The sequence below is a fragment of the Agelaius phoeniceus genome, chromosome 2 (assembly GCF_051311805.1).
Source record: "Agelaius phoeniceus isolate bAgePho1 chromosome 2, bAgePho1.hap1, whole genome shotgun sequence".
NCBI classification, from domain to species: domain Eukaryota; kingdom Metazoa; phylum Chordata; class Aves; order Passeriformes; family Icteridae; genus Agelaius; species Agelaius phoeniceus.
The window spans coordinates 26,775,316-26,788,584 of NC_135266.1; the positions used below are offsets into that span (position 1 = coordinate 26,775,316).

General features: G+C 35.3%; 1 protein-coding gene across 2 annotated transcripts in view; it reads left to right on the forward strand.

Annotated features, from left to right (window-relative positions):
- SLC9D1 (solute carrier family 9 member D1) overlaps window positions 1-11,839 on the forward strand; it is a 32,888-nt gene extending 21,049 nt beyond the window's left edge. The window contains exons 10-13 of one of the 2 annotated variants that reach the window (XM_077173348.1): window positions 1,844-1,994; window positions 8,209-8,288; window positions 8,804-8,953; window positions 10,658-11,839. In XM_077173348.1, coding sequence (XP_077029463.1) covers window positions 1,844-1,994; window positions 8,209-8,288; window positions 8,804-8,953; window positions 10,658-10,771 — 495 coding nt within the window. In that variant the 3' untranslated portion in view covers window positions 10,772-11,839. Of the gene's footprint in view, window positions 1-1,843; window positions 1,995-8,208; window positions 8,289-8,803; window positions 8,954-10,657 lie in introns of those variants that run through there. The other variant, XR_013180815.1, reaches the window with a different exon arrangement.
- The last annotated feature ends 1,430 nt before the right edge of the window (window positions 11,840-13,269 follow it).

Here is a 13,269-nt window from a genome sequence, read left to right on the forward strand (position 1 = left end):
AAGTTGGGTAGTACCCAGAGACTAAACAAGAAACAGTAAAACTTGCCTATTTTTTTTACCAGGCCCTTGAGCTTATACTTGGCTTGCCACAAACTGAAGGAATGTAATTCAGTTTTTATGCTGTGGGAACAAATTCCCAGTTAGACATGCAGTTTGCTCCAGTTATGTCTGATGCTTTCTGAACAAACATGTTTCTTTCACACTCAAATTGCTCCTTGCTTGAAGAGTGATTCTCACAACAGTGCAGTATCTTGCAATTCTGGTATAAGATATCCTGCATGTCTTCCTTTATGGTAACCTAATCCTCTCCAAAGGAATGTTTAAAATACTTTAAAATACTAGCTATAAAAGTTTTGATGGAGAGCTCTGTTGCAATTGATAGCACTTAAGTATGGGAAGATTATAGCTGAGTAGTAAAAATAATTCCAACTTTATTTGAATAGTCTGTATTGGATCTTAATCATCCAAAAGAGGCTGTGACTTTTAAAACAACTAATGTATGATTGAGAAGAACTTAAATGTTTCCTATTCATAACTGGTTCCTTAATTTTATTCATCTCTTGGTGACTTTAAAGTCCTTCATGTATATATTGCCTTCTTCCCTCTTAGAATTTCAAATTGTTCTAAAAAGCACTAAAAATCCTTTTGTTTTAAAATGAGAATCACATTACCTTGTTTGCTTTGCATGATCAGCAACTAATTATATTAGTTGACAGAACCAATTTATCAGCTCAAATATCTTGGAATAAATTACAGAGTGTAATCACAAATGCACTTATGTGATGAGCATTCAGACATTATTACTTCAGTACACAAAGGTCTTGGGGTTATTTTTAGGTGCCATCTTATGCAGAGAGTGGAGACTCATTTATTGTGTCTTTTGCACTCCTCCATTGGAGGAGTGGACACCATTCAAGATACAATGAATGGTGTCCATAAATGTACTATAGTGCATTCTTCCTCAATCTAAATTACAATAAAAATAAGTCTTTGGTTTTAAATGTTCTATTAATATTAGTAACATTGTCCTTTCTCAGCAAGATTACCATCTGCAGCTGTGTGATTTTGAAGTAATTATTTTAAAATATACTTTATACCATATCATACATTAGAGGTGCAGTTTGCTTTTTTTTGTGTTCCAAGCATTGCCTTAAGCAGTTGTTTTGTGTTTTGTTTAGTCTCTTTACATGTTTCATCTCTTCTTCTAGTACTGCATTAAAATATTAAAGAAGAATGGAGCAGTCTGAATGGAGCAGTTCTTTCAAGTAGTCATTTTGCTTCATTTCAGCAGTTTACTTTTTACACTTACATGAATCCTTATTCAGTAAAGCACACAGGCACATTTGAATCAAATTTACAATAATAAAATGTAATTTATGCCAGGGACTTCTGCTAGATTGAGATTCTTCTCCCAAATATAAGCTTGGATTTTCTTTTTTTCCCTTGTTTGACAGCTGGCAAATACCTTGTTCTTACTGCTTTATTTCACAGCCTCAATGTATTATGTAATTCTGACTCCAAAGCTGTCACAGGCTCTCTCTGACTTGTGAAATCAAATGCTGTCCATAAGGGTCACACAAAGCATTGCAATGTAGATAAAGAAATTTATTTTTGTTTTTGTGGGAAAGAAGGTAACATAAAGGGAGAAACTAGATTTGTGAGTCTTCAGTATAAATACAATACTGCAGAACATTGAAATACATACACTGAATTCTGTTTGTTGTTGAACTTGCATAAAGACATAGTAATTTCCTGCATTTGGTATAATGTAAAGTTTTATAGTTTCACTGTGAAATGGTATATAAAGTCACTCAGCAGTAGATTCTCTGTTATTCCTTAACAGATCACAGAGCTGTTGGATGTTTCAATGGAGCTGGGATGCTTCTTAGCTGGAGCTCTGATCTCTTCTCAGGGTCACATGGTTACTGAGGAGATTATGTGCTGTATTGAACCAATACGTGACTTTCTTGCCATCATTTTCTTTGCATCTATAGGTAACTTCCAAGAAATCTTACTTTAAAATATTTGATACTTATATGTAATACTAAATAATGTTAAATCTATACTATATAAAATATATACAATATATATAATATATAAAAACATTGCTTAAAATGTGGGTGAGGAGAAAAAATGGTGTCTGTAATGTGAGGGGAGGAGATATATTTTATTTTGTTACAATACTGTTAATTGACCACAACATTGGTTTGCCTTTGCTACTACTTCTAAATGTAACATTCAGTTTCAGAAGCCATTTCAATGTTGTACTTCTAAGTCTTGGTTTAGTGTCAGTTTTTCAATGTTAATTCTGAAATCACCCTATTTAAAACATGCAACTAAATATATTAAGATAAAAAGGCCTTGGTTTGGTTGTTGATTCGTTGAGTTTTTTTTAAATGTTCTTTTGTCTTTCCAGCAGCTGTATTTTATACTAAAATTGTAGTACCATTTGAGTCAATTGATAGAGTAGATTTCAGGGTTTTGTGACTTGGTTTTCTGTAGAAGCAGAATATCATAATATCATAATTTTGTATAGCTTGTTTCTTTAGAAATTTAGTTGGGAGCGTGTGATCTAATTGTTCTCAATGCAGGGAAAAAATAGTTGAAAGAAGCTGTATCTCAGACACTACTTGAATGCCAGCTGAAATGCAGCATTGAGGTATAGACGAGAGAGTAACTCATTATGCTCGATATCCAAAAGGAGTTAACTCAGAATACTTACAGTAAATCAGTAACCTCCTTTGGAACTGCTGCATTCTCCAGCTGTCTGTGCATGCCCCAACACCCTTTGTCAGAAGGAAACTGGAACATGTTACTGAGGTGCTCAGCTACAGTGGGTGAGGAGACAGGCCCTGGGAAAGCCCTGGCCTCTCCCTGTGGATTGTACAGGAGGTGCATGTCCCTGTGCTGGGGACATTGCAGTGTCTAAGAGGGGGTTTGGATGTGGCCTGGTGCACTAATCCAACCTCCTTCAACCCATGTTTTACCCAGAAAGTCCTAGGGTTTGGGCTTGGATTTTTCAAGACCACCATTAGTTTTTCTTCTGCTGTTATTTTAAGTTTTTAATTGTTCTTTTTTATCTCCACGTATTTATTCAGATAACAGTAAAGTCCCATCGTCAGCATAATTTTAATGTTTTTTCTTATATACCTGTTTGATACTCATTGTTTCATAACAGGAGCTAAAACTGGTGGCTGTCAAAACAAAAATGAAATAGCTATGCTTGCCAGTCTTAATTTTATTTTCATTTTTTTAATCCAGCCCATGATAATAGTTTCTGGTGATAAGTCAGATTACTTAGTAATAAATATGTTTATTTGAACAGCTTATTTTTTAATAATGGAAGGAAAGTGATGATCTCTGATGAAATGTGGGCCCATATAACTGACAAGTTTGCATGAGTAATTGCTAAATGCTTACAGATGTAAGTTGTTTATGTGTTTCAGTAAAGATGGTGATGGAATGGATAGTGTTATCAGGAATACAAAGCATGACAAGTGATTATAAGCCCAAAGTTAATTTTATAAGGGACTGAACAAAAATACTGTTCTACACTCTTGTGGCTTCATAAATTAAGACTAGAGATAAGACTTTACTAGAGTAAAAGAAAATAGCAAGTTGGTACATTAGCAGCACTCCATACAGCCTATATTGTACTCTAAGGAAATTATTTTAGTCATTCTGCTACAGAATTTAAAGAAAAATCTTTTTAACAAATTCTGCCATTATAATTGCAAGAAGGAGAGGAAAGAAAATTGCATAACAAATTGGTGTGATTTTATAGAAAATGAGTACCATACCTGCCTCAGAAGAAAATTAGCTAAAAAAATCAGAAGAGCTGTATCATAGGCATCTGACAAAATGTGGTAATGCTTAGTAGTTTAAAAAAACCAACCAAACAACATCAAAAACCCCTCCAAAACTGACAAAAAAGAAGACCTCAAACCCTAAAAACGTGCCACCCTCAAACAAAATCCCCTTCCTCCCCAAATAAAAATTAGCTGCTGCTCCACCCTTTACTTTCAGTTACTTTTAAATTTTGTGCTTAACAGGAAATTCTGTGGCAAGGAGGTAGGTTTTAAAAGGAATGATGTGATGTTTTAAAGAAAACCTGCGTAGAACAAAAAGTATTCCTTGATTTTTCTTCTTACTAGATTTCTTTTTAAAGACTTCCTGCTTGCTCTCTACTTACATATGTACACATGCATATATATATATAATATAGAGATTTACTCTGTGAAATTATGTAAAAGCCACAGGGAAAGATTCTTCCCCTCTGCCTAAAGAGAAGTTGTTTGTTACTATATGCAGCAAGCACCTTATAGAGAGCAGAAACACTTGAGCTCAGGAGGAACACCAGTGCAGTAGTATCATTTCTGGTCCCTTTAGAATAAAAGCACAAATGGAAAAAATTATCTTAATTGAAAAGTGACTGTAAGTATGTCATTTGGAAATGTTCATTCCTGTTTTGCTTGTCTTAAATGCCTGCTTTTCTGTTCTTACTACAGAAATCCTTCTGGTGCCTTAAAGCTGAGCTGAGTATTACTTGTTCATGTAATATCCATAGCAGTGGACCTGCCCTTAGCTTGACCTGTGCAATGGTGCTGCTTTAAATTTGCGCTTGGGTGCATTTGTGGGAATAATGCACCTTTGCAGTTAGGCATTAACAGCTGCACTTTGAGTTGCTCTCTATCTGTACATTCATTTAGGCCTCTGGGTGCTCTTTAAGGTTCCTGGCACTCTTTATGCCACCTCCTGAGGTTGAAGAGTTTCTGTTAGTCTCTGTCCTTACTGATAGTTTTGAGAGAACATTGTGACCAATCCCTTAGAGCCACATTTTGGGCACTTTCCTTCTCATTTCTGGTTTTGTGCCTAAGATCTTTATGCGTACATCATTTGATTTTGTTTTGATTACTTTTTGGAAAGATGAAAGGTATCTTTCATAGACTGTTTGACTGAGTATAGAATTTAAAACTGTGCATCAAGACCCTCTCTGCCACTGGTGAGGTAACAGATTACTTCCACTGACTGACAAGTTGTGTGTCTCAATGTGCTGTACAGATGTAGCCACCTGCCAGGTTCCACGTTTCCCTTCTGAGCAACTCCTGTGGTCCGTGTTGGACTTGGAATGCAAGATGCTGAAAACCCTTTAACAGCTCAGTCTTTTTCTTCACAAGATGGGTGATGCTGACACTGCCTGCACCACACCACCACTGTCCAGAGCAAACATGCACACAAGGATTGTCTAATGAGCCTCTTTACTCTTCTGTTGAATCTGAGAAAATCAAAGGAGGATCCCAACTGGAATTTGCTGGATGGCATGCATCTATCCATCTCCTTATCCATCCAGCTCTATTGCTTTGTTTTTCTGTATGGAGCACAATGAAACTTGGAGGTTTCATGCTCTCAGAACTGACAGTAGAGTCAAAAGGACTTTTTCCTTTGGAGAAAGATTAAGAAGATTGGTTTTCTCCTCTGCTGCTTAATGATCTAGCCAGGGCTGTAGTATTAATTGCATTTGCAGGCTATGATCTTAGGTCTCTTAGTAGACACAGCATCTCAATGCATAGCTAATTTGATTTTTCTGTCCTGTCTTGAGGATGCGTCAGAATTAATTCTACTGGCTCCAGTTTGACCCTCAGAGTTCTGATTTTTGTACTCTTGTTTGCCATCAAGGATCTTCAAGATTGCTTTTTTGGTGTTGGATCTAACCAGGATGTGGTCAAGGCGTCTGGATCTTTACATGCTGTTTAGAAGCTATCCATCAGATTGCTATAATCTGCCTAATGGAGGAAAGAGGGAGTTTACTTGTTAAGAAAAAAGTACTTTTTAAAAGATTGTGCAGTCTTGCCTGTAATTGTCCACAGAATATGTACCAGCTGCTGTGAGTGAGCTGTGCATTTTGGCTTGACAGCGATGCACCCCAAGGCCTCTGTTCCAGCTCTTTGTGAACACTGCTTGGAGCTGAAGCTCTGGTAGCTTGTGGCCAATTCTGTAAAAGTGTACCTAAGTGTTACCCTAGCTGTTGACTACTGACATGTGCTGATGACAGTGCTGAAGTTTTTGAGTTATTTGAAGTGTTTCTTCCATGTTAGAGAATGATTTCAGAATTACTGCTGAGCTTAGTTGAAGTCTGATCAAAACCATTGCAATAATTTGCCATCTTCATGCACCTTCTGCCTATGAAATTAATCTTTCTGATGGTGTTTGTATTGTCAGGAAGGCGCCATGTGCTTGTTTAGAAGTCTGATAGCACTTCTGGCCTTATCCTGGGTTTTCATCTAGGAATGGGGCAAAGGTCTGTACTGACCATAAAAATATCTTATGGTGAGATTTATTTCCTTCAGAAAAATGTCTGGTTTCTGGCATGTTGATATATCTGCTCAGAATAGCATATGTGACAGGTTTAGGCTTGTTTTCACTTTGGAGACACTGTTCTCCAAGGAATTGGTATAGAAATCTGCTGGAGTTTGTGCTTCAGCTCTTTGGAATATGGCAGTAATCTCCACATTGGGCAGCTGTTCAAATGGACTTCAGACTGCCTGTATGCTCCAGAACTGAACACATACTAGTGATGAGAGCACTAGGTTTTATTTATAGCCTCTCTTGGAAACCTTCAGTTCTAGATCTGGCAGAATTGTCCCTCTTATCAAACATGCCATTGCTATGGGCTGTATTTCTCTGATTGCTTTTCATGTATTTTCTGAGGTTGGCCTAAAGGTGAAGGAGCACTGTGCACGTGATATTGCAGTGTAGCTACTTCCACATGCATCTGTGCATATATGTGGATTTCTTTTTTTTTGGTGTGGTTTTCATCTCTTATTCTGCTGTCTCTCCTCTTACTTTGATAGTCTTTTGCATTTGCACTTCAGTAGTTGGAAGGAAATTAAGAAATAAAACAGGGTGTGTGCATGCTGACTGGGTGGCACTTGTGTAAAGATCTCTGATGTAATTGAAGAAGGTTTCTATTGGCAATTGAATGTGCATGCAGACAAAACCCTGTGAAGTTACTGTAAGAGATGACAACTCTTGGTTCTCTACAGATGATCTTGATCTGCAGCACTACAGAGAGGGAAAATTAGTGGAACCTTGTCCTGCATTAAAATAAGAATTTTTTTACAGCATTGATTTACATGCCTTATGCTTTAGAAAGCCAAATTTTTGTTCTTCATCAGAAATAACTGGGTTGGAGAAATGCCAGCTATTAAAAATTCATCAGGAACATCACCATTATTTTGATTTAACTTTTTAGAAGGTTTTTATGAAAAAGGAACGAGCATCCAAAGATATGCAGTTCTGTTTGCCTCCAGAAGTTCTGCTTACTTCAGGAGATAAAATTGACTTAGTTGTAAGATTATTCCTCGGTGACTCTAGGACTTCTCCAATAAATAGCTCTTTTTCTTATGTTTAATATTTGCAGGATTTAATTTTATGTTTCTGAGTTCTTTGTGGATCTTGTTACCTTTCTTTATATAATTGCCAAGTTAAAATGACCAAATATTGCAAAAAACCCAAAGACAATCCACTCCAACAAAAGAAACCCCATCAACATCATAGCAATGGGTTTTTCTATAATTCCTTAATTGTTAGACCATGTTTAAGGGTTTATGGCCTTACCTGATTCCAGTCTAAGTGACTTTTCAAGTTCAGGTGACTTTCAGAGTTTGGAAGTGAAGGTCATAGAATGAAAACACTCTGGATTTCTGTTGTAGCTATAATCTATGCACATACTGAGTATCATGCTCCTCCCACTGTGATAGTCCATTACCATACCATTAAAAAAAGTTAAATGACCAGCAAAATGTTAGAATGACTGTGCATAGCAATGGAATTATTTTCTTGCAGGATTTTTATAGCTTACATTAGATATGTTTTTCAGTTCAGTTTTGTATTGTTGACTGGTGTGGAAGACAGAAAGGTTTAGAAATTAAAGTGCTTGTGCATCAGTCATATGCAACTTAATTCAGTTGGAAATACTGCCTGTGCGAAACCTCCCCAAAGAAAAGGGCTGGATATCATGGGAAATGCTTTTGTGATCAAGTAGATATTTAGGGCTTTAGTGATCAAGTGGTTGGTAGGTGAGTTAAGGCTTGTTGTTTGATTTGTTTTGAGAATACAGTCTTGCAATTAAATATATTATTAACCCAGAAAATTACCATAGTAAGATCTTGGCCTCAAACTGTGCAATGCTATTTTCTTTCCTTCTAGGACTTCATGTTTTCCCCACTTTTGTAATATATGAACTCACAGTCCTGCTATTCCTTACATTGTCTGTCGTCATTATGAAGGTATTTTCTTTTACTCTTTTTAAAATCATTTTAATCTTTATTAATCTAAGTAATCTTTGTGCTGCATGCCCTAAAGACAATTTATGCAAGAACTGAACATTTGATATAACAGAATATTTGGAAGAATCTTATTGATTAGAATACAGTTTGATACAATATTCTCCAGGTATTTTAAAAAAAATTATTAAATGTTAAATGTAAATTGCACATGGCAAAGCATCTATTTCTCCAGCCTGGGATTTGTGACAGTAATAACTGTGTTTTAATAACAGTAATAAGAGTGTTTTGTTATAGTAAAGAAGATGATACTTTTTATTGTGCAATGTACATTTGTCTCTTTTGACATTAATACAGAAGACACACTTGGTAGTCCATTATTTTATGTTATGTTCAAAAGTATTCTATTTGATATTATGTATCTTACAGAGATCATACTATTTTAATTATTGCACTTCTTTATTTAAACAAACCAACAAAACAAACCCTCAATAACTCAAAAAAACCTGTTTTTAAAGTTTGTCTTGGCAGTGCTTGTCCTTTCTTTGATTCTTCCAAAGACCAGCCAATATATCAAGTGGATTGTCTCAGCAGGACTGGCACAAGTCAGTGAATTCTCTTTTGTTCTGGGAAGTAGAGCACGCAGAGCAGGGATCATATCTCGGGAGGTAAGCTGTTCTGTGGTTATTAACTTCATTTTTTGCACCTGAATAACTTACACTGTAATACAAAATCCCAGTATTTAAAACAGCAACACACTCCAATTTTGTGGCACCTCTGTTAAAAAAAGTTAAACTGTTAAAAAAAGTAGAATAAACCCAAATGGATACTTGTATGTCCCTGACAGGGTTCTTAGTGCTGGTTCTCACTTATTTCATACTGTACCTTAGTATTATTTAAAATAGTATTATTATTATTATTATTATTTAATATAGTATTTATATTAGTTAAAAATGCTTTACCTTAACTTCTTTCACTTACAACTTAACTATGTCAACAGTTGCAGATAGCACCCAAGTCATAAAGACTGAGAAGGCTTTGCTTTTAAAATCTTGATACAGCTATTGGAAGAGGTATAGGAGTGTACAATACAGAGAGAATATAGGATTTGAAAAAGGAAATACCAGTAAATAAGAACTGGAGAGCAGATATTGTGAAAATTGCCTTAACATTTAGACAAGCAAATACACTTGTAATCACTTTAACTTGTGAAGCTTGTTCATTTTAAATCCTCCACAGAAAAACAACCAATGTTTTTGGTAGTCATGATATTGTCCCCTGGGAAAGAAGCCTTAAACTTAGTTTTATACTGAACCTGTGAGAATGTTACTTTTTTTTTGAAGATAAAATCTGATTTATGAAATTAGGTAAATTATGGCTATAGAGATACAGGAACTGACCTTACTTTCTAGTACTAGCTGCTTTATCCTCTGTGCTTCTGCTCACAAAAAAATGCTCTCCTGGTGCTCCAAGTTTTTTATTTTCATTGATCAAGTGGACTGCATAGTGTTGGAACCAATTCCAAATAAAGCACATGTGAAAAACTTACACAATGCTGTTCACTTGTAGGTAAAGATGATTCACTTTCATGTTCACTCCTTCATATAATTATGAGTTACAAATATTGCATGTTTGCGTAGAGTTTCAAGATATCTGTATGTGATCACAGAACCAGTTTAGGGGCCCACCCACTGAGCTTGGAAGCTTTTAGGCTTTCATTTTTTTCTGCCCTCACATGATTATCTAATGTATAGGTTTGTAAACCTCTGAAATTCCCTAAACTCATTCTTTTGCTTGAGACCTCAAAGCTACTTCCTGCCACTGTTTTCTAAGACTTATTTAAACTATGTAGTTAGGATCTTTTTTTTTTCAGAAGATGTACAGTATGACTTAAAGGGATTTATGTTTGCTTTTTTCTGTTGATAAGTGAACTAGCAGTGAACTTTGCCATTATATTGTTAAACCAGAATAGTTTAGAGTGGTGGTGGTGGGGTTTTTTATTTGCTTGATTGATTGGGGGTCTTTTTGGTGTGGTTTGTTTAAGGATTTTCATTTTGGTTTTTAAATAAAGTGATAATTGGCCTTTGACTTTTTAACAAATACTGAATTTTCAAAATTGATCACATAAAACCAATTTTTTTTATAGGCTCATAATGGTATTTTTGCAATTGTATCTTCACACCAGGTAAACAGGTAATTAGATTATTTGAGCATGTATTGTTTGCTTTTGTAGCAATATGCAAAGTTGCTTAGGAAGACAGAAGTCTCTTGAAAACATAGTCTAGAAGAGCCTAATCTCCTCAAATTTCTAGATACTTATTTGTGCTGCCATGTAACCAAGAGAAGTAATGGCTTCTATTTGCCTTTTGCAGGTCTATCTTCTTATTCTGAGTGTGACTACTCTAAGCCTTTTACTTGCCCCTGCCCTGTGGAGAGCTGCAATTATGAAATGTGTTCCGAGACCTGAAAGACGCTCAAGTACTTGATCAAGATTTGCACAAATTGAAGGATATGTTCTCTTGCAAGGAAAACATCTTCATTGCTCATTGTACTTCTATGCACTCAGAAAACAAGACCTGTTGAGTAGTCAGTCCTCTTAATAAGCACTTGGTTATAAGCCTTATACTGACCTTAAAACAAAATTCAATACTAAAAAATAATTGCATAATATGAATTGCACACCTTTTACAAAATTTACTTTGACTGATTGGAATCTACTAGAACATTTGTTTCTGATCCAATCTGTTATTCAGAGCATAAATTATTTTTTTTAATATAGTCTCATGCAAACTATGTTTATTTTTTTTTTGCCTGAATGTGCCTTTTAATTTTCATCCTGTTAATGCTGGTTCATCACCAGATTTTGTTCAAAAAGAAAAAAAAATATATATATATTATGGTGCCTATGGTATCTTCTTTCACTAAATGACTTAAGTCATTTTCACATTTATGATTTTAATATAGCAGTATAAAATTAACTACAAACCAAATTTCTAATGGTGAATAAAAGTGTGATCCTCTGCACAAAGAAAAGGTTTAACTGTTTAGCAATCAGTTCCAAGCAGTTAATTACATATTCCAGTTCATGCAGCCAGTACTGCATGATATTTTATTTCAAATTGCAGCATATAATGTATTTCTTATAGTGGTATATTTTGTGTTAGCTCTTGTATTTATTTACACATTTGTCTAAAAATTGACAGTAAGAAAGGGCATAATTTATGTTTGCAGACTGACAGTTGTTACCCATTCTTGTTGCTAACTGCTGCTACAGTAATGGTTTACAGGGGTGTTTTCTTTTAAATAAAAAATAAATGTAGTAAAACTGGGAAGTGTAATTTCAATTAGATGTGAAAAATAGTACTTCTGTAACCTTGGAGGTTGGATCTTAGTTGACACTATTCTAGATTTGAAATTATTTTAAGTTAACTTGCAGAAAATAATTTTAAATTAACTTGCAGAAAACTGGAAACAGCAGACTGGATGTGTATTTGCAACCCCATGACCTTTTAAGTTACATTTACATTGAATAAATTGTTAGTCTTTTTAAAATACCATGGTATTTTAGCAAACAGTGTTTTGAATGTGATCTTAAATGTGTTTTTTCTTTAAAATGTTGTATGTAGTGAGATAGGTCCTGTAAAAGCCCATTATTTAAGTGTCATAGAGAAAGCTTACTCATAGGCTATAGTCTACTCTGTGACAAAGCATTTAAGAATCATTTTGAGGTTCATCTGCTAAAACCAATACTATTTTAGATACATTAACACTTCAGGTCAGTATTGCAGTGTCTTCTGAAATAACATTGATACCCACAAAATGGTTAGAAAAATGCATGTTACGAGGTTTAAATTGTCAATTAAAATGAAAATTGTCCTCCAAGTAGCAACACAAAGCTTTGGATGGATCTTTGTGCTCTGTACCTCTTTCCCCTGTAGCAGCCTCAGTTTCTTCTGTGTTTTCTCTGACATCTGCTGGGCTTGCCCAGATGAAACTTGGATTACTCTGGAGTGTGTATGTACTGGTGGGACAGGGTAGAGATCATCATATTTGAGTTCTTGCTCACTGGATTTGGGGCTTTCCCTCTAGGCACTAATGCTTCATAAACATTGAAGGAATGTATGGCAAATCCACCTCCCCTTAAATGGTTTCAAAAGTTGTCACGAAACAGACAAATGCAGAACAAAAAGCTGCCCAATAAATAAAATATTTTTAATAAAATGGATCTATAACAGAAAAGAAACTAAAAACTGATTTTTTTGCTATATTTCAATATGTTTATTCAAAATAGAGGAGCCGTTCACGTTTTATGGTTCCATTTAACAGTCTACTAGCTCAGACCTTTTACTCTTTTCCAGGCAGGTACCTCACTGAAATAATTTGTTTCTTAACTGTCCTATCCACTCTGTCCACTCACCTAGCTCTTTGTTTCTGTGTGAAATACAAGCATCTCTCCTAAATGCTTAATTTTGGCTTTGAAAGATGCTTATTTCACACATAGTTTGCCACCTGTTTCAGGGAGAAAAACGCATGACAGGTCATGGTAGAGACCTCTGTATGGTTTCCATTATGTCACTTAGTTAGCCCTTGAAGCAGTTATATGACATATTGCAACTGTGATGAGTCAAACTTTTATCTAAATAAATTGCTGTGGGTAGTTGTAGTTCTCTAGAAAACTCTAAATGTCAGGAAAGAGACTAGGAAATACTGATGGCTTGTGTCTCTTAAAAGAAAGAAAATCTTTTCCTTAATATCTTTTAAAAGATTTGGGTGAAAAGCTCATTTGGTACCATGTTCAAAAAAGGAAAGCAAGTGTCTAGATACCTTACTGGTTGCCTCATCTCTCTCAGTCCTCTCCTAAATAAACTTTGTCATGGTTTAGGAATGGTATTCCCCAATTTAGTGCTCTCACCACCACCACCACACTGTCAGTTGTTTCCCCTCTTTCCCCAGTTGGAAACACAAAAGGCAAAGATTGTGGGTT